Source organism: Camelina sativa, chromosome 19, assembly GCF_030686135.1.
Source record: "Camelina sativa cultivar CO46 ecotype springtype chromosome 19, ASM3068613v1".
NCBI classification, from domain to species: Eukaryota; Viridiplantae; Streptophyta; class Magnoliopsida; order Brassicales; family Brassicaceae; genus Camelina; species Camelina sativa.
This window is the reverse complement of record NC_141898.1, coordinates 11,900,222-11,925,728: the sequence shown is the minus strand read 5'-3', so window position 1 is coordinate 11,925,728 and position 25,507 is coordinate 11,900,222. Positions and strand designations below refer to the sequence as shown.

Here is a 25,507-nt window from a genome sequence, read left to right as displayed (position 1 = left end):
CTTGGAACTTATGCTTTGTTGCAGGAAACTTAATGTTGTTTTCAGACTTCAGAGTATATATAACATATCTATGCACTGGGAATCATCAGACGTTTATAAATGCTTTATTCTTAGCTTTGTTATTACCAAGTACAGATGCGGAGCAATAAGAGCACCATTAGTCCTTAGAATGGCTCAGTGAGAATATCATGAAAAAGAGTAAAGTGAACAAATCTCAAATCTGTGGAGCAGAGGAGCCACAGGAGTCCAACAAGTAAAAAACAAACAATCCTCTTGCAGCTAATAAACATATCAGCCTTAGATTTGTTGAGACCAATTCTGGACACTCCCAACCCTAGGCACGCCTTCTTTCTTGGCCTCGGAATCCACTTTAAAAGTTACACCGCACACCTCACCTGAACTGTCAACCCTTGGTACCGGCTTTAACTCATTTAATGGATGCTCATAACTCCTCAAGCCTCCAGATGAGGTAAAGAAACATCCTGCATTATGCATACACACAATCAAATCCTCAATCATGTAATCACTAGATCAAAGAAGAGTGACATGTCTTCAAAACCAGCCAAATGGTTTGCTGCACATACCTTTAGGGAATGGCGCAAAGGATTTACCACAACCCTTCTTCACAGTCTCAACATCATCAGCAACAACGAGATGGCCTTCAGCATCAGTTCCCCAGAAAAGAGGAACACTCCCATCTGCATCCTGCACCGTGCATTATAACCACAGCATTACAATATGCAGAAAAAAGTGTCAAATGGGAAAGAAGCAATTTTTCAAACTCACCCCAGCAAGGAAGACATTTTTTGTGGAGCAGTCAAAGAGCATAAAAGCAAATTTCCCATGAAAATCTCTAACAACTTGGTCGGCTGAATACGGACCACGGTCTCTGAGAGTTCTGTAGGCTTCAATCACAATGGTGACCTCAGTGGCTGTTTTGGTTAGTCCATATTGTTGCTTAAGAAATGGAACGTTCTCTATATGTCCTTGGAAGATACAGAACATATCATCCACCACAGCAAACAATCTATCACCGACACACACAAAATTGAATAGAAAAGATTCAAAACTTTATAAATCACATCCTTCCAGTTTCCACATTTAATAAAGACAAGACATATAAACCATTAAGACACTGTCATCAGATAAACGAACATATCAAATGGCTCAATCTCTCAGATTCAGGTAATCAAACAATTAATTTAAACATGTCCTAAAATAATATTTGCAGGGCAATGAAACAAATCTCTTATATTTAGGATCAGATTGTTCCCAAACAAGCCACACTAGTCATCTCATTGGGACTTGTCAAAAAAAAAAAAAAAAAATGAAAACAGAACAAAACATGATTATGACCCATATACGAAATTAGAAAGGACCTGGGAAGGAGAGGGTTCTGTTTCTCGAGGGAGCAAGCGATGAAACCAGAAGATCCGAGATTGATGGTGACAGCGCCAGGATAAACAGAGGAGAAATGGTTCGGCAAGAACCCATCTTTAAGAGCACAAACAGATCGACCCTGTTGACCCTGTAGAGCCTCAGGAGTTTTCGCCACGTTCTTGTCGAAGATCGCCAACATTTTTTGTTTCTTCCCGATCACACACAGTTAACACACACACAGAGCGAGAGCGAGATCAATCAATAGTAAAAGTAAATGACTTTAGAATGCGTTGAATGGCCAACCACTTCTTGTGACAACCTTATTTTATAAACAAATGACAACACTTCACAATACGACTTTTTCGTTTCTTGGACAGAGAATCATAGAATTATTCGATTTTTTCTTTTCCTCCACGTTTTGCAGATATTTGTATATTATTGTGACTTTCTTTTTTCACTCTTTCACTTTAATGGTTGGGCTTTGCCTATGATGATCTCGTAACAAGTTGTGTATGCTAATAACTCAAGTTAATGATTGATCAATGAATAAGAAGTGAAACTCAAGTTAACAAGTTCTTTATAAGTAAACTGAAGCCAAAGAAAATTGTCGTAAGATACCAAAAGAACAAAAAAGGGGTGGTCTTTGGCTATTATAAGCTCTTGATAATTAAACTAACACTGTTTACGATTGCGTTTTTTGAATTGGTTCACCGTTTCAAAAGCATATAAAAGGACATAAAACCTTTGGTGAGGTTTTTGTTATGTTCAAACTCTGTTGTATGCGACCGACTTGCTGAAGAGCTTGCGGATGTAGAGAACCTGAAGTCCACTTGCTGCTGCAAGGAACATGTACTCTCCTACTGTGTAGAATATCACACGCTTTCTCGTGCTCTCATTTGCTGCAAAACAAAAACCATCATTCAGAGCAATGTTAGATTGTAAAGGTTGCATCTTTCAACATTGAAACGTATCTATTTGAGAAACATATTTTCTGCTCCAAATTCACTATATTGTTATACTGCTTCGGATCCAGTTACTTGAGTGGTCGAGGCTGAAACTGAAGAGAGATAAAACAGAAACAGAGAGCATAAGATGACCAGAGAAGACTTACTATGACGGTGACGAGTGTCACGTGCTTTCAAATACTTCTGCTCAGCAACAACAGATTCCAAAGCCTCTCTAAGCTCAGCTATCTTAACATTTACCGGGTCCAAATGTTCTGTTAACCATACAACAAAAAGAGAAGGAACATGGCATCACACATAACAACACAAACTCAATGCCACGAGATATAGAAGAAGAGAATCATCACACAACAAAGCACATTTTTCTCATTGCATCAATGACAACAGGAAATGGGAACGAACCGTCTTTGGCTAGGTCATGCTCATTGGGAATATGACCAACATGAATGTAAAAGGAGACAGTTTCAGGAGTAGAGTAAGGGTTGTGGAAACAAAATTTGTACATCCCACTTCTTGGTGCCTTAAACTCAAACTTATCTCCAGATGTTCCCTTCAATGTTTGTACAATGTTCCCAGCTGGAGACGTCACCTATATACAAAAACACACAATCCCAATGAATCAACCAACACATTACCCTATACCCCCAACACAATTCCAAACCCCCAAACCAATCAAAGATCGAAACTTTCAACAATCCAAATCAAACCCACAATTCTAATCAAACCCTAAATCAATTCCAAGATCAGATCAATTCAAAATTAAGCATCGGATTTATCGAAGGAACACACATCGAAAGCTATGAAATTGGGGGAAAAAAGGTAATCAAGTAAAGATCTCTAACCGTGAAATCCAAACCAGGATGATCTGAACCCCAGAAGATATCATGATCAACGACGACGAAGTTTCCAGAAACAGTGTCGCCTTCGTAAAGAACGTACTCTTGGACACATTCTTCGTCGTTCACCGTTACAGAGAGAGATGAGATTTGATTGATCGAACTCAATAGTATCAGACCGATCAGTACAAAGACATGGATCTTCGCTTGTCTTCTCTCCATCTTTTTTCTTCAGAACTTCGATTGAAAATTTTCAGTTTCGGTTTCTCGAGAAAATTCGCCGAGTAGAAGAAGACAGAAGAGAAGATGAGATTGAATTTTATTTGCGTTTTTAGCTGACTAAACCGGACATTTTAACCGGTTTTGAGATTGGTCAACGGTTTTTTAGTCTTTACTAATTAGTATTAATGATTAGTCTAAATTTATGATTTTTTTTCTTCTTTTTGGCAGAATAATATAATTGTTTACATTATACAAAAAATATTTTGTTATTTTTTTTTCTTCTGGCCCCTAAAATAGACTTGAGAGATTCTATAATCCAAGACATGACGATTTCGATCAAATGATGAAAAATAATGCTAATCTTTATTAGTAGGACTTAATTTTACAAAATATTATTATTATTATTATTTTATTTTTTGGGTCAACAATGCCAAATATTTCCTTTATAAATTATAACTAGGTGATACCCTGTGCTATAACACGAGATTATATATTTTGTTTACTTTTAAAAGTTTAAATATGCTCAAATATAGAACCAAATTAAACTGTTAAATTTGGATATTTGATAAATCAAGTTTCCTGCTCATTTGTACTCAAAACATATTAGTCATATATTTATAGTGATTATCAACCATATTCCAAAATATTTAGTCGATGTGAAATATACAATACACCTTTTCTATAAATTAGTTTACAACGTTACATATATATAATTTCTGCGTTTTTTATTCTTTCCATCTATACTAATCATAATTAATTACTATAATTTCGTTAAAGAAATATTGAAAATCTAAACTAAATAATGATTTGTTTTTATTTAATTGTATTAAGTTGATTTGTTGTTTCCATAAATATCTCACAATATAAAAGCAAATCAAATTAGTTTACATATATATACAATTTCGTATTTAATCTATTGATTATTTTGGAAGCAACAAAGTCACAATTGAGAAGTATTAAAGATTTTTCATTATTATTAATATTCGTAATAATTATAGGGATTAAGTATGGTAATAGTTAATATTTGATATTACTGAAGCCATTAAATACTCTGATACCAATTTCTTTATTTATAGGGATTGTACTTTTGTTTGGTTGTGTGTTTAACTATTCTTGAATCAAATAATATACATGATCCGAAAATTATTAATCTGGAGAACAAACAGATCCGCAATTTTTTTTTCTTCTATTTTCAGGTTAGAGAGGATATGTGTCCCGACCCGGTTAGTTTTAAGTGATCGACCCAAAGATATAATGATCATTTAGATAAATCAAAACTATAGGTTAATTTAATTAAATTAAGTGATTCTTTAATCATTTTTAATGAAAAACGTACGAAAACAAAGTCATAATCCAGTTTGAATCTAGTGAGTACTTCAGCTTTAATAGAATAGATATAATAATTTTTTTCTTTCTCGGGAAAAAGCCTAAACATTCATATTTCCTTTCTTTATGTTACCATAGAAAGAAAATAAAAAAATGAAGCTTTCTAAATCTCATCAGGGTGAGATTGGCAATTAGCTTCGTATGCCATCAAGGCATCAACAATCAGAATGTCAATTTGAGGGAGATTTTGTAAATATGAGAAACTTGTGAAATATAAGAGATTTAGGGCTAAGCTAGAATTTGATGGGCCTTATTTACAGCCCGTTATGAGCAATAATACTAATTATTGAACGATTTGAGTAGACAATTTATCAAACCATTTATGAGTTATGACTTTAAAACCAACAGTTCAACAAAGACCTCCAAAACTTTAGGTCCATCAAATGCTCTCTGGCAAAAAAAAAAAACAATTAATGCTCTCTACAAAAAAACAAGCAAACAAAACATTTAATGCTCCCTACGAAAAAAAACAAGAAAACAAAACATTGAATGCTCGGACCGAAGGAAAAAATAGTTAATATGCTCTCTCTCACCAAAATAATAAATACTAAAAAACATTCAATGCAGCCTCTTAATCCTTCTCTTTAAATATGATACGTTATGGGTTCCTCCCTTTGCAGCCCTAAATATCTCCGAATCATTTCATCTTCTTTTCCTTGTTGATTTCTCCGATGACGCAAAGCAGTGTTGATGCACGCCTTGAAGCACTTGAGAAGAGTCATGATAAACTGGTTGCTGACACAAATCGTCGTTTATCCATCATTGAAAATGATCTAGATTGCTTGACTGAGACGGTTTTAGGGTATAATTGCACATGTCCAGCGACGGTCGGGGCATTGAGAGCAACTGCTGTAGGAAATAGCACACAGTACATCTCTCCTTATCACTACGTCGTCTCCCCTCATCAGCAAATGGCGGCTCCGGTTAACTCTAACCCTAAGGTTTTCTTCGAATTCACCGTCGGCGGCAGACCAGCTGGTCGGATCGTGATGGAGCTCTACGCTGACACGACGCCAGTAACGGCGGAGAACTTCAGGGCACTCTGTACCGGAGAGAGAGGCATAGGAAAGACTTATGGTAAGCCACTCCACTACAAGGGAACAACCATCGACGGTATTAGACCACGTTTCATGTGGACTGGTGGAAATATCGTTGGCTCGTCCACAGCGGCAGGCGAATCGATTTACGGAGGTGTATTCAGGAACGAGAAGTACATCAAGAGGCACGACCGTCCTGGTGTCCTCTCCATGGCCGTCGGTGATCCACACACCAACGCATCTCAATTCCAGATTGTCATGGAAAAGTTCCCGCTTCTCGATGGTGTGCACGTCGTGTTCGGCCAAGTTATTGCAGGATTCGACGTCATCAGGAGCATTGAAGACGAGGTGATCAGAAATTTTGTCAACATTCCTTCCAAGCCCGTGGTTATCGCAGACTGCGGTCAGCTTTCACAGAGATCCATTTGATCCCTCCTACTACTATGACTAGAAAGTCTAATAATGATTGGTGCAGGCCCTGTCTTGTTTTCTTGTTTAACTTTGGTCTGTTTTTTGTTCTTTTATGTCGTTTGGATTTTGAGTTTGGTGTTGTGCTACCTTTAAAGTGTACTTTATCATATTTGTCACCATTGAACAATGATAACTAAGCACCTACTATTCGCTACTACTAGAATATGTTCATGTGATTGTGGAGAAAAGTGACTTTGGTATGTGTAGTACCTTCAAAGCTTATATAGGGTTTATGAGCTCGGAAGAATGACCTTAGAAATGAGAGAATCTCACTTTAGCTAGTAAATGTAATGTAGAACATTCTCTTATGCACATTTAACAGACAGTTTTTGATTGCTGTAATTTAGTAAAAAAGGATTCATTTGTGCAGATAAATGAAATCCATTGATATCAACATGCCTCTTAATTTACAAAGAATACAGTGCCAAAATCTGATACAAAACAAGATTCTTTTCTTTCAGATTTTAATAATTCTCGACACAGTTTCAATGATAGCAACCAAAATAACTGAAGCTTGTTACATAAAAGTCATGAGGATACAGTGTTAAAAGAACAACTGAAGCAGACAAAAGAAACAAAGAAGAATGGATACTCTCTCTCTGATTCAGTTCTCATTTGCCTTGACTCGTGGCTTTACCGGTAACTTTCTGGGCAATCCAACCGAGCCCGTCATACAACCCTTCTCCAGTAACTGCACAACTTGCTTGAATATGCCAATCATGCATGGTTCTTGATACTGTGAAGGTTAAGTGCATCCGAGATCTTACCAGAAGTCATGGCATCTTTCAGATCCTGTTTGTTTGCAAAAACAAGAATGACCGAGTTTTGAAGATTCTCGTGACCAAGTATCCTGGCGAGCTCATCTTTCATGAAAGAGATTCGAGCTCTGTCTGTGCTATCGATAACCACAATCACAGCATGTGTTCCACGATAGTATGTTGCCCATGAATTCCCTAGTCTATCTTGCCCACCAAGATCCCAAACTTAAAAAACAACATATCATAAGTAACATCACAACAAATCTTCAATTTTCCAAAGCTCAAAAGTTGAATGTATATGCCAGTGTCAAACAGTTATAATGTTTCAATTAGATGATAACACCACCTAAAATCACAACAAAACTCGAAAAAATGATGCTAATATTTCTTAGTCTTAATTTTACAAATTATTATATTTATTTTTCTTTTTTGGGTCAACAATGCCAAGTACTTAAGATTCATATTTCCTTTCTTTATGTTTACCCATAGAAAGAAAATAAAATAAAAATGAAGCTTTCCAAATCTCATCAGGGTGAGATTGGCAATTATCTTCATATGCGATCAGAGACTTCAACGTTCAAGAATGTCAATTTGGGGGAGATTTTTTTTTTTTTTTTTTTTTTTTTTGTGGTGTAAACAATTTGGGGGAGATTTGGTAAACATGAAAAACATTCAAGTATAAAAGATTTAGGGTGTTGACCAAAAAAAATGAGAGAGATTTAGGGTCAAGCTAGAATTATATGGGCCTAATTACCCCTTTACGACCCGTTATGAACTTTACAAAGTGCTTGCAAGTTGCAGTTACTACTACTTAAACAATATTTTAGTAAACCATTCATGACTATACAACATTCAACCTGGCCTCCAAAAAGGCTACTACTTCTTTTAAGCCTAGAAATCAAATCTCAAACGTTTAAACAACTTACTGATTTAGGACCAAGCTTAATCAATCTACCACATGTTTTTTTTTTTGGTGTGAATCAATCTACCACATGTTAGTTATGTCCACACGGCAATGTAAGACCTCAAATTGTAACGTTAACATGGAAAAAAATCTTAATTTACTGATATCATCAAGAGATACATAACCTTATCAATCTAATAATTCCAATATTAAAATGTGAAACCAGACCAGTTTAACACAAATTAGACAATTAAAATTAGTGAAGTGTTTTCTTAATTGTTTTGCTATAATTTTAAGAGCCATATGGGATCCTAATTGTTTTAAAAGGTAAGCAACAATTCTAGTGAGTCAACATCTACTTTTTTTTATTCACCTAAAGCAAGTTACAACACTTGGATTATCAGAGTTTGCAAGATCAGCAACCCCCAAACTTGGTTTCAATTAGCTGTTCTCGATGAGATGACTTAAACAGACTACTGTTTGGTTGGAACAAAAATTTGTGAAAGTTTTTTTTTTTTTTTTTGACAAACAGAGCTTACTTTCATTTAAGCAACCAAAGTAGCAGAGCTTACAATAGGATTTCCAAAGCAAAGATTGATAACCAACATAAACAACAAAGTGAAGATAGGTAGATCGACAATCATGTCCAAGAGGAGTTGGAGGTGTGAGCAAAAAAGCATCAAACCACAAGCTAGCTCAAGTTGAGTCAACATCACATTCGCAGATGTAGCAGAGATGTGATAAATGGTCCTTATCAAGCTGACATTGGGACGTTGAGGGATTTTCTATAGCAGAGAAGCAAGATGGTTTGATCTGCTCAAAGGCAAGGAAGAGGGTGATTGGGGGATTAAGTTTTGACATGGTTTGCTTGGGGATATTTCGGTAACCACATTCCATGGAAAAATGGTCATAATGCTGATACTCTTCAGCCTTTGCCACGTGGAAAGGACCTTCCTGAAAGTGGTGTTTTGTACTTGGCAGAGTTCATGGCACAGGAAAGGTATGGGAAGCAGAGTGGAAAGGTTTCGGTAACCTCCTCTCCTTGGAGAGAAGGCCATAATGATGATCTTTCTAAAGCTTTTGGTTTCAGAGCACAAATTGCAGTTTAACACTTGAATTAGATCAATGAACAGCTGAAACAAATAGGGCAGTTTCGAGAGGCACCGATAACCAACGCTCCATAGAGACGAGGTCATAATGCCGATCCTCATCAAAAGTTGAATCGAGATCCTAAATAATCCTAATGACAGGTTTCACAAATGAACTTTACAACAACAGAGCACCAATGGCTGAATATGTTCCAATTGCAGTCTTCGGACAATTGATTCCATAAATCGACACAAAGGAAAGCTACGGGAAAGCAAAGAAAATTTGGAGCAGACCTGGGTTTATGAAGAGCAGAGGTTGGTTCTCGAGGCCTTGTCAAAATCTCGCACAGCTCCGACGTCAAATCAGAGTTCCTGTCCAACTGCGACCAAGCAAAAGACTTAGTGAGGGGATATGGATCTGAGGAGCAGAGAGGTGATGGGGTTTACTTTTAAGGGAGCCAGTGGCAGAGACGAGGGACAAGGTTACAAGGGCTGTTTGACATCTCAGATCTGGCTTTGAAGGGTTGGAAGCTCGCGAGAATCACCTCACTAGGAGCAACCACTGGAAGAGACAAAGGGAGAGGGAGGGGTTGAAGGTGAAGCATGGCCGGAGTAGCTACGCAGAGCCCTGATGAACCTCCGGTGCGTTCACCGTATAAACAGACGTAGAACAAGAGGAGATGATAGAGAAGAAAATAGGGAAGAGGGAGCGTTTTCCCAGCGACGCCGAACAGAGTCAACGCCGCCGGAAGGGGAAGCCTCGGGGATCGTGCCAGAGAGAAGTGGCTAGGGCGAACTGAGCTAGTATCTTTTTCAAAAAATTGTCAAGTTTTGACATGAAAAATACTACTATTTTGTAACTAAGTCTCTATTTTTCCGAAAATTACACATTCTTGTTATTTTTAGAGAAATGCCCCTCAATAGTACTAATCTATGTTTTTCTTCCAAAGTTAGCACCTATTCTCAATTATTCCACATTTAGCACAAATTTAATATAATTAAATACTTTTAATTTTAAGAAAACTTTAAAATATCAATATTTTCAATCTCTCTCGTCTTCCCTTTGTTCTCGTTGCTGATGTATCGCACATACCGAGATATGATTCCTCCTTTCTATGGCTTGGATTCGTCGGTAGACATCAGAGCGATGCTCACCTGAGCAGTTTCTTTATACAATTTGATATATCATGGTTTTTAGGTGTTTTTAGCCATGATATAAGTTTTATTTATAGAGTCTTTTTGGTATTTTTAGAGTCTTTTGAGTCTTTATAGGATTTAGCATGGATGGGAGCATAATGAAGCTAAATAAGAGGATTTGGAGCACATTCAAGCATTGAGGCTAAGCTGTGAAGTTAGGAGACAAGTTCAGAGACTTGCATCGGTCGATGCAAGTGATGGTGTCGATCGATGCATCATCCAGCAGAAGAATCGGAAGTCTTCTCACAAATTTTGAAGATTTACAAAACTGCCCCAAAGTTTTCATATTTGCATCATTAGTCCCTGTACGTGTTTTAGGAATATATATAGGATTTTATGGTCATTTTTTAGACCTAAGCTTTATTTTCCTGCAACTTTTGAGAGAGAAAATCCTGAGAGATTTATAGAGTTTTTGGAGAGAAGAATCAAGACTCCTTCCAGAGAAGATTCAGAACTCCTTTTCTTCTTCCTTTAATCTCTTAATGCTATCTATTTTATTCATGATTTGTGTTCTTGCAATTATGTTTGAGCAGATCTGCTTGTTAGGTTTAGGGTTTCTCATTAGGGATTTCATGGATTGTTAGATTAATTAATTGTTTGGATTTATTATCTTTCTTGTTCTTCACCATAGGTTGTTCTTAATGCTAGATCTTTGATTAGTCATCTGGATTTAGATCTTAAGATTATTGATTGATATGAGAATATCATTGATTTTCCTGACAAAAACCTTTGGTGAGCAAAATACCTATTTACAAAGAGATTTGATTTAGGGATTTTGTGAACTTATCAAAACTTGATTTTATTGCTGGTTTTTAACTTGAATTTTGCAAAGAGATTTGGATTTTTGGGTTTTAAAACTTAGATAATATTTGCAGTGAGAACTGATTTATTTTACAATTGTGTTTAGAGTTCATGAACGGTGCTTAATTGTTGAATCTTGTTTGTTTAATTAATTGATCTGATTTTCCATGATTTCCTGAGAATTTATCTAGGCCTAGCGTTTTTAATTCCTCAATTCACAACACTTTTTAATTCTGTTTTTGCATTGCTTTTAATTTAATATTTTGGTTTAGCATAATTAAAAGATTATTAAATTTATTGTGTGAATCTAGAGTCTCTGTGGATTCGATCCCTAAGTACTACAATTGATCTCTTAATTTGAGAGAGTAGCTCTATGGTAAATTTGAGCATATCACAATTGTCGACGCCGCCGTTGTTGGTGCTGATTCCGTCGTATCTCCTGATCCCACCGTCGTGCAGAAGAGTGGTAGTTGGTTTGGCTTTTATCTTTGATGGTATGGAATCGGTGATTAAGGTGAGTTTTAAGCAGCTCAGTTCCAATCTGTATGTGTTTAGACTTAAGCAAAGATTTTGATGTCTTCAGCTTCTTTGGTTTGTAGTTCATCAGTTACAGAATGGCTTAGTATTGTTGATGAGACAAAGTATGGTGGTGATGGTGGAGGATCTTCTGGTTCTAGTTATCCCCATTTTGAGATTTGTGTATATTTAGGAATAGCTTCCTAAAATTCAAGAACGCATTCCTAAACATTATGTAATGTTTCCTAAACATTATGAAGTTCTTCCTAAATTCAAAGAAATGAATTTTTGAATCTTCTATTCATGTAGTGCCTTAATGTGATGAATTTTATGCACTTAATTGTTTTCAATCATTATGAGATTTTTGCATCATCACTTTAAAATGTAATCTTCATATAATATTTCAACCATTATTTTTATGAAAAACATCCTGAATTCCAAAGTGTCCTTCTTGAATATTATTATAACTTTCCTATATTTGAATAATTGTGTTTCTAAATCTCTATTTTTGTGTGTTTGCTTCAATGTATTGGATATTATAGTTTGCTCCATTAGTGAGGGGTAATGATTTCATTTTTGTGAACATTCTGATGTTTGGAAATCTAAACTTTTTTTATGAAAGTCATCATGAAGTTCAAGAAAATCCTTCCTGAATTTCATAGAATTCTTTCCAAATTTCATACAATCTTTCCTGAATTTCATAGAATCCTTCTCGAATTTCATACAACATTTCCTGAATTTCATATAATCCTTCCTGAAATTAGAGAACCTAGAGAAGAGAAATCAGAAAAAAACATAAGTGAGTTCAACGTGTTAATCGAGTAAAACAGTCGGTGAATCAAGTAAAGATGGTGAAGTAACGGACAAAAAGGAACAAGATTCAAAGGAGGAGGAAGAAATTCAAGGGAACAAGGAACAATGATCAAGAGAGAGAGAGAGAGAGAGAGTTGATCGTGAGAGAGAGAGAGAAGATCGTGAGAGAGAGAGTGATATGTATATATTTTACCTTGTTTAACCACTGTTTATTCACATATTTTACATGTTTTATTAGCTTGTTTTGTTACTTTCATATAGTTTAAGGGCTGTTTGTGCATTAGAGTAGGATTTGCATTGCATTTGCATTGTTTTTTGTTTAAACAGGTGAATTGGACTCAAGAAGCATGGAAATAGCATCTGGGATGAGAGGAGTGCAACCATTGAAGCAGATAGGAGTTGAATCAAGGAGAAGACCAACAAAGCATGAAGCACTCGACCACCACTACTCGTGCACTCGACCGTGTGCTACTCAGGGACTTAACCGGTGGGGAGCAGAAGGATGGACCACTGGACCATGGCCACTCAAACGCTTGTGGTCCGGTACATCGAGCCGACTTTCTATTTTGTTAGCTAGCCAAATCAGGGCTTCCTTCCCTCACTATATATACCCCTTGTACCCCATCGCCGCAAAGTGACTCTTTTTAGGCAAAAAAGTATCTGTAGCCACAAAAAAACCTTAGTTCTTATCCCTTAAGGGCTTTTAGCTTTTTAATATCATTTGCCACTTTTATTTACTGTTTTTCTCAGATTTTAATATTTTGTAAGTCTCATAACTTTCTGGGTATTGAGAATCTGATTTTGCTTCTTTATATTAAGTTGTTGTTCATCATCTCATCTATCTTATCATGCTAGTTTCATCATTTTCTGGGTTTATGTTCATCATCATCATGTTTTGTTCATTTGAGTAGTGAGTTAGGATTCTGGAGATGGATTAGGCTGGTTTAAGGCTGTGGTTGTTTAGATTGGTTAAGCTTGATTGTTTACATATCTCTTCTGGGTTAGATGTGCTCTAAGCTGTTTTTATATTTGAGAGGGTAAGAACAGATCTTAAGCTTCCTTGCATCATACCAATGTTTAGGTTGTTAGATAAAGCTAATGCTAGAGATTATCATGCTTATCCCAAGAGATTGGTTGTGTAAGGTGATTTTTGACAAGTAATGGTCTGGTCCTTAATGCATGTTTAGTATGGTTTCACCAATGAGAGTTGGGTTAGGATGTTACTTAAACTTGATCACATCTGTCATGAGAGTGGATTAGTGAGTCATTAAGATCATTGTCTAGAGATACCTCATGTTTGATTGAGGTTTGTTAACCAGTTTAGGTAGCCACAACTTGAACACCAGCCCATGAATCCATCTCTGGAAGCCTTGTTTGTCATTTGATTGTTTATTACTGCATATTGTCCTATTTCATTGCATTTGTTTCTGTTTTAAGTTGTTTAAATTGCTTCTGTTCTTCGTGTTTGCCCACTCGATCTAGCCACTCGACCATACACATGGTCGAGTGCTTGATCGAGCACCTTCGGGTTGGTTCATTTACTTTCTGTTTCATTTTAGCTTTTAATCTTGTTTCTTTACTGCTTTGATTATTGCTTTTGTTTAAGTTACTGCTCTTGTTTATCTTACATTCTTCACTGTTTCCATTTGTTTACCTTGCATTTCATTTCTGTTCTAAGCATTTTACATTTTGCATTTTACTTTATTGTCTTAAGGTTGTTAGAAATCAATCATCATCATAATTGGCTTAACTTGAATCACTATTCACATTCTGATTGCATACACATCACACACTTTATGGATTGACATCTCTTATACTACAACTGCATAAGAGTATTGAAACCTCTTGCACCTGATCATCACTGCTTATGTTTGTTTGATTCTGCATCATTCATTCATACATTTACACCACTAAATAGGCATGTTTCAGAGAGAGAGAAAGAGAGAGAGGATCGTGAGAAAGAGAGAGAGAGGATTGATACTAGGATTTTTGTGTGTCTATCCTAGCAGATTCAATTAACCTTATGTAGTTGTAGTACTTAAGGTGTCAATCCAAATGGGATGATGCTAGTCACTCAAGATGCAATCAAGATTTCACAAGTCAAACCAATTCAAAGAGAGTGTTTTTATCTAACAATCCTAGAATGATCAGAATGCAAAACGAAAATGAGCTACAGGACTAGAAACGAGAATGTATGACAAGTAGCAAAAATGAATGAAAACAGAAAACAAGTCTAAGCAAGAATTAGATAGCAAGATCAGAAACGGTTTCAAGATGTAATAAAAATCAGAAAGATAGAAGTCCTAAGGATGGGAGTAATTGATGTCAATGGAGTATCCTAGTGTACAGAGTGTTTAACATGCCACAAGCAAACTATCCCTAAACAATGAACATCACGACTTAGCTAATCCAATCTCTTGACAGAAGCTACTCAGATTCAACCACTTCCAAACCTAGCTCTCGCTAGAGAAACATGATCAAGCATGGCATAACAAACAAGTTCATTCACGTCAACAAACATTCTAGACAACTAATCTCTTAGGCTAGGAATGTAAGTCTCTGGTACTAGTTAGTCAGACATTTCATCAAACAACTTTTGGGTGTGGAAATGTCTAAGACCTAGTTCCAATTGATCAGAGAGAAACTAGTATTTCTAACTCTAGTCCAGAAGGGAATCATATGAATCTAAGCTTAAACACCCTACATACTAAGATCCTCCATCTAATCTATCCCATCCTCAAGAACTCTAACACTACTCGGATCTAGAAATCATCATCAACGATGCAAACTCAGAAAACATTGAATCAAGCATCATTAGATAGTCGGTTTGGGAATCTCCTGAAGCGTGTAAGACGGAGCGTCTTCCTGACATGTGTGATCGAGTCGGTGTGCGTCCAGTGGCTTGATTGGTATATGAAAGTGGCTTGATTGGTATATGAAAGTGGCTTGAATGGTGTGAGTAGGAGTGTCTCGAGCGGTGTGAGTGAAAGTGGCTCGACGGAGGTGTGGGGAGGTTGGCTCGAGCTGGGTGTATACGCATCCACTAAAACGATGATAACTCTTGAACCACACCTCCGATTGGCTTGAAATAAACGGCATTGGAAATATGACTCAATTCTATACAACTTTGATGAAGACGTCAAAAGCTGAATCCCTCGACCGCTGGCTCGAGTGATGGCTCGACTGGTGGCTCGAGTGGTGGCTCGAGTGGTGACTCGAGAGTGGCTCGAGTGAGTGGCTCGACTGGTGTGTTCCCGACGTCTCCTAGATACCTGAAATACTCCGAAATGCACAATGTATGCAAGGATGATGCAAAAACTACCTAGACATGCAAAGTGTGAAGAAAAAACTAGAAAATGATGCAAAACAATATAGACATATCAAAGATCGTGAGAGAGAGAGACAAAATATATATGCTAAGGAGAGACAAAATATAAACATATCAAGAATCGTGAGAGAGAGATGGTGTTCAGATTGAGATATGAGTTTGTGGAGACTCAAAAGAAATGAAATAAACTTTAATTTTATTAATAATTTAGGTGCTTTTCAAAATTGAAGATATATAAATTTGTGCTAGTTTTGGAACATTTGAAAACATGTGCTAGTTGTGGAAGAAAAACTTAAAATGATGCTATTTTTCTCTCTTCTCCTTCCTCCATCTCATCATTTTTTATTTTCATTTGTAAAAAATTAATCCACATCATCAAAAGAACATAAAATCTAAAGTTAATGCATTACTTAATTTACTCATTTTTGTAATATTTTATTATAATTAAAATCAATAATTTACATTAATTTACAATACAATATAAACCAAAAAACGAAATGAACAAAAAAATACAACAAAAAAAAATATCAAAGTAAAATATGAATAGAGATTACATAAATATAAAACTAGTATTATATATATTAAGTTAGTTTTTCTCTTTTCTTCTTCCTCCATCTCATAATCTCTAATATTCATTTTTAAAAAACTAATCCACATCATCAAAGGAACATGAAATCTAAAGTTAGTGCATCAATTAATTAACTCATTTTTGTAATATTTTTTTAATATGAAAATCAATAAGTTACATTAATTTAAACTAAAATATAAACCAAAAAACGAAATGAAAAATTTCAACAAAAAAAAATATCAAAGTAAAATATGAATAGAGATTATATTAATAATTGTGTAAATATTTGTAAAAGACTATATATAGGAGAAAAATAAAGCTATCATATATTTAATGAAATAACAATTAATTTTAAGATTTACAATTATTAGGACATAGAAAATAAGAGTTTTCAAAAAAAAACACACACAAAAATTTTAAAGTTTTTAAAATCAAGAAGTTATTCAATTTTTGGTGTCAAATTATAAATTCAAGTTATCGATTACAATTTGGTGTATTTATTATTTACATTTATAATATAATATAATTAATATATATATATATATATTTAAAACTTAGACCATGTTTTTAGTGTTAAATTATAGTTTATTCAATATTTTTCTTGATTGTCTGATTTAGATTTTGTTTGAATCTAATATGTGATTCTCATTGTTACAGCGAGAATCCAAACTTATGGGAGAAACCGGAAGCTATCTGAGCCAGAAATCTTGTATGTGTTGAAGAATTTTACAATCCCAGTTACTTACCCCATGGAAATTTTAGTTTATGCAATATTTTTCTTGATTGAGATTCTAGTTTATTCAATATTTTTCTTAATTGTCTGATTTAGATTTTGTTTGAATCTAATATGTGATTCTCATTGTTACAGCGAGAATCCAAACTTATGGGAGAAACCGGAAGCTATCTGAGCCAGAAATCTTGTATGTGTTGAAGAATTTTACAATCCCAGTTACTTACCCCATGGAAACAAAGCCAACCAGAGGTATTTTCATGTACCCAAAAAAATATATGAAGGGCATTAGGGATGGACATACATATGTCCAGAATACGCACAAGTACCTTGAAAAGTGGTAATGATTGTTTATCTTGTCTGATTGTTTGGTTAATTTATTATCATTATAATTTCTCTAATACTTGCTCATCATTCTTTTCAGATTTTTTTTATGACAGGTTTCAACTGAACTTGGTTACAATGTTTCCACAACAATGAAAATGAACCCAATTCCGCCTAACTATACCGTCATCAGAAGAATACGTTATTGGTTGAAGAATGATGACAATTCCTGGAGGTGTCTCATCCAATACATTCCAGAAGAACCACACAAAGCAGATGAGATTGTGCTGCTATTTCCAGGGGTTTGATCCCCACTTTTGATCTTTTTTATTTCTCCCTAGACTCTAGCTACGTCTGTTTTATTTATTTTGGGGTTACCATATATATGACTCCAAATGATAAAAACCCTCAAACTTGGTTTGGTAACTTAAATTTTTCTGATCCTTCATTTTTCAATTCTGGTTATCTATACTATTATTTTTGCAGCAGTTTTATGAAATAAATCCTGGAGTTGGATTTATTTACAGGCATGCCATCACATTTATTGCTAAAGCCATTAATTTGTTACCCAAAATATTCAGTAATGTATTTAACTCATGATTCTATTTAAGGTTATAAAAAAAACAATTAAAGGCAATATTTATTTAAAAATTAAATTTGATTCTTCTTTCATCTTTGTTTGCTTTTGTTTTTAATTTTTTGAATCATCATATAATTCATGAAATTATTAAAAGTCTAATTTTTTCTGCATATATTGTGACTCAAATTTTAAAAAATAGACATATCTTATTCTATTAATATAAATGGTGTGTTCACCAAGCCACTTCAGCTAAAATGTTTAGATAACAATTCAGAGTCTTATTATATATAAAATCAAAATAAATCTAAATTCGAATGAGCCAGAACCTTCACTTAATAAAAAATCCAAATTTAAAATTAATATATGATTAGTTTTGTTTGGAAAGTTGATTTTGTTTAATTATACCCTATATAGTAGAATTTAAAATTGATATATCTAAATTTAATAGAATTTCTAAAATAAAAATATTTAAACATATTAAAAGTTTAAAATAACACAGACGGGTTATATTGCATGACGGTTTGTATGATGGAACGGGTTTGAATCGATATTACTATAAATGAAAGTATCATTAATCTAATACTTTAGCAATGCCAATATAAGATATGTCGAATAAACTGATTTAATTAGGATTAGTATATACAATCTTAAAAAATATTAAATAAACTCCAATAAAATCAGTAAATTTCAAAAATTAATCTAAATTTAAAAGTATATAAATATAAATTAAACACATTTATTTTTAAATACAACTAAGAAACAAGTTATATAATTTTTAAAAAAAATATATATAAATCATGATAATAAAACAATTTCTTATCACAAATAAGAATTATTTCGAATTTTAAAACTTAGATAAAATGACAATATAAATAAAAATACAATATATAAAATTTTGTTCCGCGGTGTACCGCGGGTGATGATCTAGTTCTTTTATTAATTCAAAAGCTAAATAATAAATAAAATTATAGAAATTTTTTGAAACAGATTAAAAAGCCTATAAACCCATCATTTAGGTTAAGGCAACAAAATTCAAATGCACATGAATAAATTAGAAAAAGAAAACACACGTAAGGGGTGGGATGGATTCAGCTCAAAGCGTGTTGATCAAATCCTCCACCTTGATGTGTCACTGGATCCTCCTTTAAACAAATTTATCCAAGTTTCCAACTAAAGTTACCAAGCCATCTCTGTACACAAACAAGTTCAAAGCCAAAGTCAAAAAGATGAAAATGCATGACTTACACAAAGACAACTGCTTAAGGTTACATCTCGTAGCGAGTTGGTGAGACAGCTTCCGAGTGCAGCACAAGCCCTACACATACGTGACAAATCTCAAGCATGAACATGAGACAATATGAAAATTATCTCTAAGGCAGTTTGTTTTGAGCTTAACCTGAACCTTTTGGGCTGTCTGTTATACGAATCATATCATTTGTTTTGAATTACGAATGATATGATTTGAACTATTTGTCTTCGCGTAAGTACATGTGGCAACCTGTCAATAACACAACGCGATAATTTGTAAACAAGGTGTTGCAGCGTTCCACCATTTACCTGGTACAGAACTGGTTCTATGAAACTTGCAATACTAGAATAGGAAATATAAATAAATTACATGAGGGTGACAGATTCGTCAATCAAAATTTTGGCTAAATCATCACTCATATAGTTAAGACTTAAGAGATACAGTGTAGACTCCTTTCTTCTTTATAGGATTTATAATAGATTACGATATGCCAAGAAGTCGAGCAATAAAAAAACCACAAACAAATGTACAACTAATATGAGTTTTAAGATTTTCGAGAGATATAAGGAAAATACAGTATGAATATGAAAATGATATGGTAAGTTAAAAGGCTTACAGTTATTGACGGCTCACTCCCGGCCATCGCCATGGTGCGGAGGCACAGATGAATAATTACAGCTGAATGAAGGAAGCTAATGACCTCTGTATCATTCACCTGGAATAATACACTGGAAAAAATATGCCAATAACCGTAGCAAAAGGAATATAAATTAATTTCTCTACCATATTTAGAAACTAAGCTCGCTTTCAAAAAAATATTCTGGATGGTTTACCTTCACCAATGACACCTATACTAGTAAGCCGCAAACAGTACTCAAAAGGTCTTAGACTTGCTCGTTGTTTTAAGGAAGGGATAAAGGTACAATGGGATGTGACTTGTGAATAAGAATGAAGAAGAAGGCGTAACAAAAGAATACATCAGTGGCTCATACTTTCATAAATAATATTGACCGTTTAAAACATATACAAGAAACAGAGAAACTACCACACACTAGCATTAAAACAGACGAGGATATGAAAGACTTCCTGAAATGTATGTGTATAGCCTAAGCTAGCTAGCCTGTTGAAAAGGACAAAGGGCATTAACATTACCATTGAGAAACAACATCCTCGTTATGCTACGCACTACATAGTAAGACACCAAGACATAATTCTCAGGCATGCGATGGATACAGCAAACATATGAACGTGAAATCAAGCATCCTACAAAAGAAATGGAGATCATTCTCCTGAAGAGAGAGAAGAGATTTTATTTTTATTGCGTTTTAGCTTACTAATCCGGACATTAAAATGACATTTTGAGAAATGGTCAACGGCTTTTCGTCTTTATTATTTTAAACTTCGCCTTTATTATTTTAAACTTTAAAGAGTCTAAGATAAAAAATACTACAGAAGTATTACATTTACTAGATCATAACCCGCGGTACACCGCGGAACAAATTTTTATATATTATATTTTGATTTAAATTTTTATTTATCTAATTTTAAAAATTTAAAATTTTTATATATTGTATTTTGATTTAAATTTTCATTTATCTAATTTTAAAAATTTGAAATAATTCTTATTTGTGATAAGAAATTGTTTGTTACCATGATTTATATTTTTTTAAAATTATATAACCTGTTTCTTAGTTGTATTTCCAAACTAAATGTGTTTAATTTATATTTCTTTATTTTCAAATTTAAATTTAAGTTTGAAATTTACTTATTTTATTGGAGTTTATTTAATAATTTTTAAGATTGCATAAACTAATCCTAGTTAAATCAGTTTATTCGACATATCTTGTATTGGTATTGTTAAAAATAGTATAAAGATTTAGCTGATGTTTAAGTATTAGATTAATGATACTTTAATTTATAGTAATATCAATTCAAATCCGTCTCATCATACAAACCATCATGCAATATAACCCATGTGTGTTATTTTAAACTTTTAATATGTTTAAATATTCATAATTTTAGTTATTCTATTAAGTTTAGGTATATCAATTTAAAATTCTACTATATAGGGTAGAATTAAAACAAAATCAACTTTACAAACCAAACTAATCATATATAAATTTTAAATTTGGATTCTTATTAAGTGAAGCTTCTGGCTCATTCAGACTTAGATTTATTTTGATTTTATAATAATAAGACTTTAAATTATTATCTAAATATTTTAGCCGAAGTGGCTTGGTGAATACGCCATTTATAGTAGTATCGATTCAAACCCGTCCCATCATACAAACTGTCATGCAATATAACCCGTCTGTATTATTTTAAACTTAAAGTATGTTTAAATATCCATAATTTTAGAATTCTATTAAGTTTAGATATATCAATTTAAAATTCTACTATATTGGGTAGAATTAAAACAAAATCAACTTTACAAACCAAACTAATCATACATAAATTTTAAATTTGGATTCTTATTAAGTGAAACTTGTGGCTCATTCGGATTTAGATTTATTTTGATTTTATAATAATAAGATTCTGAATTATTATCTAAACATTTTAGCCGAAGTGGTTGGTGAACACACAATTTATATTTATAGAGTAATATATGTCCGTTTTTTAAAATTTGAGTCACAATATATGCAGAAAATTTTAGATTTTTAATGATTTCATGTATTATATGATGATTCAAAAAAATTAAAAATAAAAGCAAGCAAAGATGAAAGAAGAATCAAATTTAAATTTTAAGGTAATATTGCCTTTAATTGTTTTTCATAGATATTAATGATTAAGTCTAATTTATAAAGAAATTATAAAAAATGGTCAGAATAATATATCTATTGACTTTACTTAAAATTTGATTTTGGTTTGGTTCGGTTCGGTTGGATTTGTTATAACACAAGACATTACGGTTTCAATTCGTTTTGGAGTGGTTAATTTGATGATAACACCACCTAAATCACAAACAATACACGAAAAAATGATGCTAATATATCAGTCTTTACTTTTTACAAATTATTTTCTTCTCTATATTGAGTCAAGTCAACAATGCCAAAGTACTTATAAATTCTAAGAAATAATTTTTATTTTCTCGGAAAAATGTCTAAAGATTCATAAATCCTTTCTTTATCTTACCACTGAAAGAAGAAAACACAATCAAAGAAATTACAACGATCAAAATGTCAATTACTTTTTATTTTTTCCTATATATAAAAGAGGTATGAATTTTAAAGTTATTGAAATTTATAAGAAAAAAGAAATACTAACGGAGCTACGATCGGCCACAATACATAGAAAGGGACAAAGAGAGAGAGAGAGAGAACAGTCACGGACTCGGAGGGAGGCAAGTATGGGCCTATTTGAATCCCAACTCAGCTAAGTTCCAAAAGCAAAACAGATGTGTAATGAATGAAAAAAAATCTCTTCTAGAAACGAAAGCAATGTTGAGTTTTGTTTTGAGCCACATGTTTGTTTCTTTGGGTTAATGGAGAGAATCTTATTTTACGTGTTTTAATTTTTAACCAATCCCACCCAGTTGGCCAAAAAAGTGAGAAGAAGCTGGTGACGAAGGAGGAGACCACGTCGACGAGTTACTTTATTCTTTTCCTTCAATAGTTAAATTGATTTTATGCGTGGGGACAATGTAAGCAACGTGGTTCCTTTAAATATCGCAGCTTCTGCGTTTCCACTTTTTCAGCCTACGTGTTTCGTTTTGGACCGGGCAAATGCACGATTCAGTTTAACAAATAAGTTCGGTGTCCAAAAATCTTGGAATTGTGAGGAGGATCCAAATAAGATAATTAGCATGTCTATGAGTAATGAACAAAGCATGCATAATAGTTTTACATAGAATCATTTTGATATCGAGGTGCACTATTCGTATAAGAATTTTTTTTTTTTTTTTTTTTTGTGCAACGATTCGTATAAGAATTAAGAACAAGAAAAACATCGAAAAATAGTTCCAAACACTTCACTAATTTTTGATATTGATATTAAATATGATATGACTATGTTAGAGTACAATATTTAATCGAAAAATTAAAACTAACTTAAGATCGTTTTCCGTGTGTTTTTATTTTTCTTATTAATAGCTAGAGGATCATGAAATAAATTGAAAGTTGTCAAATAATCAGATATTATTGCTATTTAAAACATTAACTTATAATAGCCACCACAATTAAAGTCGAAATAGAAAAATTCGAATTTTGGTCTCTTAACTTACACGTTGATGAATAAAACACAGTTGAGATGAGAGACAAAAGAAAAAACTTACACGTTGGACCTTCCAAATATATACTAATATCGTTCATGTGTTATGTTTTTGACCGTTGGTTATTTATTAAGTGCGAACAAATTATATTATTAACTTGTCAAATATTGAAAAGGCTAAATAAGTAAATAACAAAAAGAAAGTTCAGGAAAGAACTCGACCTAATGACCTATCATTTCTGATCACCCCGGTCCTATAAATACATACGTATGATCCTTCATTACTCATATCAAGCTTCTTCTACTCAAGATCTACTTTAAAAGTTCGATAAACAAGTGATAACCACTTTAAGCTACTACAAGTTTCTTCTTCTTTCACACACAAGTTATAGAAATGGCAACAGCGTCGTTCAACATGCAGTCAGTCTTTGCCGGTGGATTGACCACCACTCGCAAGATCAACTCCAACAAGCTTTTCTCCGCCGGTAGCTTCCCTAACCTCAAGAGGAATTATCCGGTGGGAGTAAGGTGCATGGCTGAGGTACGTTATAAACTTATATACTCCACTCTCCACCCCCTTTCCTAACCCAACGCACATTCACCATATATCTATAAACTCCTGACCGTCTGGATGTTTGAATTTTGCAGGGAGAGCCCAAGAAGGAAGACTCTACAGCTACACCCGCTACCTCGGCGTTGCCCAAGTCACCATCGCCTCCTCCTCCTATGAAACCTAAGGTATCAATTTTTTTTTTTCCTTTTTTTTCTGAATTACTAAGTATCCTAGATATTATCTCCTCCTATGTTTATCAATTTTCGAAACTACTTATTACTTTTTTTTTCGTTTCAAAAGTTTAGATATGTTGCCCTTAATTCACATATTAGAAGATTTTTTGCAACAATATGTATATATTTATCTAGAGCCGTTTCATTTACCTCTAGCTAGCTAATTAATTAATAGCCATAAATTTATAAAATGTGATTCACATATTTAATATTTAAAACAGAAAAAGTTCTAGTAATAAGTTGTTCACATGTTAATTATACAAAAGAGCAATGCATAGACAATAGGATCCTCTTTATTACATACATATTAAACAACCTTTATTAGAATATATGTCTACTGATACTAATAATATTGGTGTGGTGAATATAGGTGAGCACCAAGTTTTCCGACTTGCTAGCGTTCAGCGGTCCAGCACCAGAGAGGATCAACGGACGTTTAGCGATGGTTGGATTCGTGGCGGCTTTGGCCGTCGAGCTATCTAAAGGTGAAAACGTTTTGTCTCAGATCTCCGACGGTGGAGTCTCGTGGTTCCTCGGTACTACAGCGATCTTGACACTTGCGTCGCTTGTGCCACTTTTCAAGGGCATAACCGTCGAGTCAAAGTCCAAAGGTATCATGACGTCAGACGCTGAGCTTTGGAACGGACGGTTCGCTATGCTCGGTTTGGTCGCATTGGCCTTCACCGAGTTCGTCAAGGGCGGAACCCTCGTCTAAGGGGACTGAATACGTATTCGGGAGGATGTTTTATTACGATTTTGCCCATGTATTCCTGTAAAGTTTGTGATATGTGTTAGGTGTGTCTTATAAATTATGTACTAGTGACATTTTTAAACTTCTAAAGCACTTTAAAATTAGTGATGTTCACTAAAATCAAAACGTTCAAAAATTTAGAGATTTTATAACCATACAAAATGTGAAAGAGAAAGAATTTGATATGTGGTCGGCTATCATAATTGCAAGCCTAACAAATAACACTACACGAGTTCGCCAACTATCATCAATTATTGTATTTAATGCACATTAATTAAATAAAAAAACATATATTTACAATTCTTGAAGAAAAACGTTGATTATTTGCCGACGAAACAAGTGGGGAAAATGTTTTTGAAATCAACTTGAGTGTGAGGGTGAGCGTGAGCGATTCAATATATAGGATCTGGAAAGGGGGGGAGGGGGGGAAGGACAATAATATATGAACAAATCTGGTCATTCTTACCATTTCTTTAATTAAGTGATATGTTCATCATTCAAGCATTAATACAAATCAATGAAATACAAGAAAACTAAACAAACAACTTGCTAGTGTGTCTATCAAGGAATCTTTTAACTGAATGAATCTCATAATCCCGATTTTGAAAGAC

At 33.9% G+C, this 25,507-nt stretch overlaps 4 protein-coding genes across 5 annotated transcripts; 2 read left to right on the top strand and 2 right to left on the bottom strand.

Annotated features, from left to right (window-relative positions):
• Window positions 1-92: 92 nt before the first annotated feature.
• LOC104787858 (stem-specific protein TSJT1) lies at window positions 93-1,862 on the bottom strand. Its single transcript, XM_087502618.1, has 4 exons — window positions 1,380-1,862; window positions 787-1,027; window positions 585-705; window positions 93-482 (listed from the first exon to the last, which is right to left on the bottom strand). The coding sequence occupies exons 1-4, from the start codon at window positions 1,577-1,579 to the stop codon at window positions 298-300; spliced, it is 747 nt and encodes a 248-aa protein (XP_087358744.1). The 5' UTR covers window positions 1,580-1,862; the 3' UTR covers window positions 93-297.
• Window positions 1,863-1,940: 78 nt separating this feature from the next.
• LOC104787843 (transmembrane emp24 domain-containing protein p24beta3) lies at window positions 1,941-3,513 on the bottom strand. Its single transcript, XM_010491743.3, has 4 exons — window positions 3,188-3,513; window positions 2,748-2,934; window positions 2,492-2,599; window positions 1,941-2,279 (listed from the first exon to the last, which is right to left on the bottom strand). Exons 1-4 carry the CDS (start codon window positions 3,401-3,403, stop codon window positions 2,146-2,148), a joined length of 645 nt encoding a protein of 214 aa, XP_010490045.3. The 5' UTR covers window positions 3,404-3,513; the 3' UTR covers window positions 1,941-2,145.
• A 1,884-nt stretch (window positions 3,514-5,397) lies between these two features.
• On the top strand, window positions 5,398-6,454 carry LOC104767759 (peptidyl-prolyl cis-trans isomerase CYP19-1-like). Its single transcript, XM_010491742.3, has one exon. The coding sequence runs from the start codon at window positions 5,461-5,463 to the stop codon at window positions 6,253-6,255; it is 795 nt and encodes a 264-aa protein (XP_010490044.2). The 5' UTR covers window positions 5,398-5,460; the 3' UTR covers window positions 6,256-6,454.
• Window positions 6,455-8,016: 1,562 nt separating this feature from the next.
• On the top strand, window positions 8,017-25,016 carry LOC104766183 (early light-induced protein 1, chloroplastic). 2 transcript variants are annotated; one of them, XM_087502615.1, is made up of 4 exons: window positions 8,017-8,058; window positions 23,569-23,900; window positions 24,008-24,097; window positions 24,516-25,016. In XM_087502615.1, exons 2-4 carry the CDS (start codon window positions 23,754-23,756, stop codon window positions 24,858-24,860), a joined length of 582 nt encoding a protein of 193 aa, XP_087358741.1. In that variant the 5' UTR covers window positions 8,017-8,058; window positions 23,569-23,753; the 3' UTR covers window positions 24,861-25,016. The 2 variants fall into 2 exon arrangements, with proteins under 2 accessions (XP_087358741.1, XP_087358740.1); XM_087502614.1 differs by lacking the exon at window positions 8,017-8,058 and having other exon boundaries at window positions 23,396-23,900.
• The last annotated feature ends 491 nt before the right edge of the window (window positions 25,017-25,507 follow it).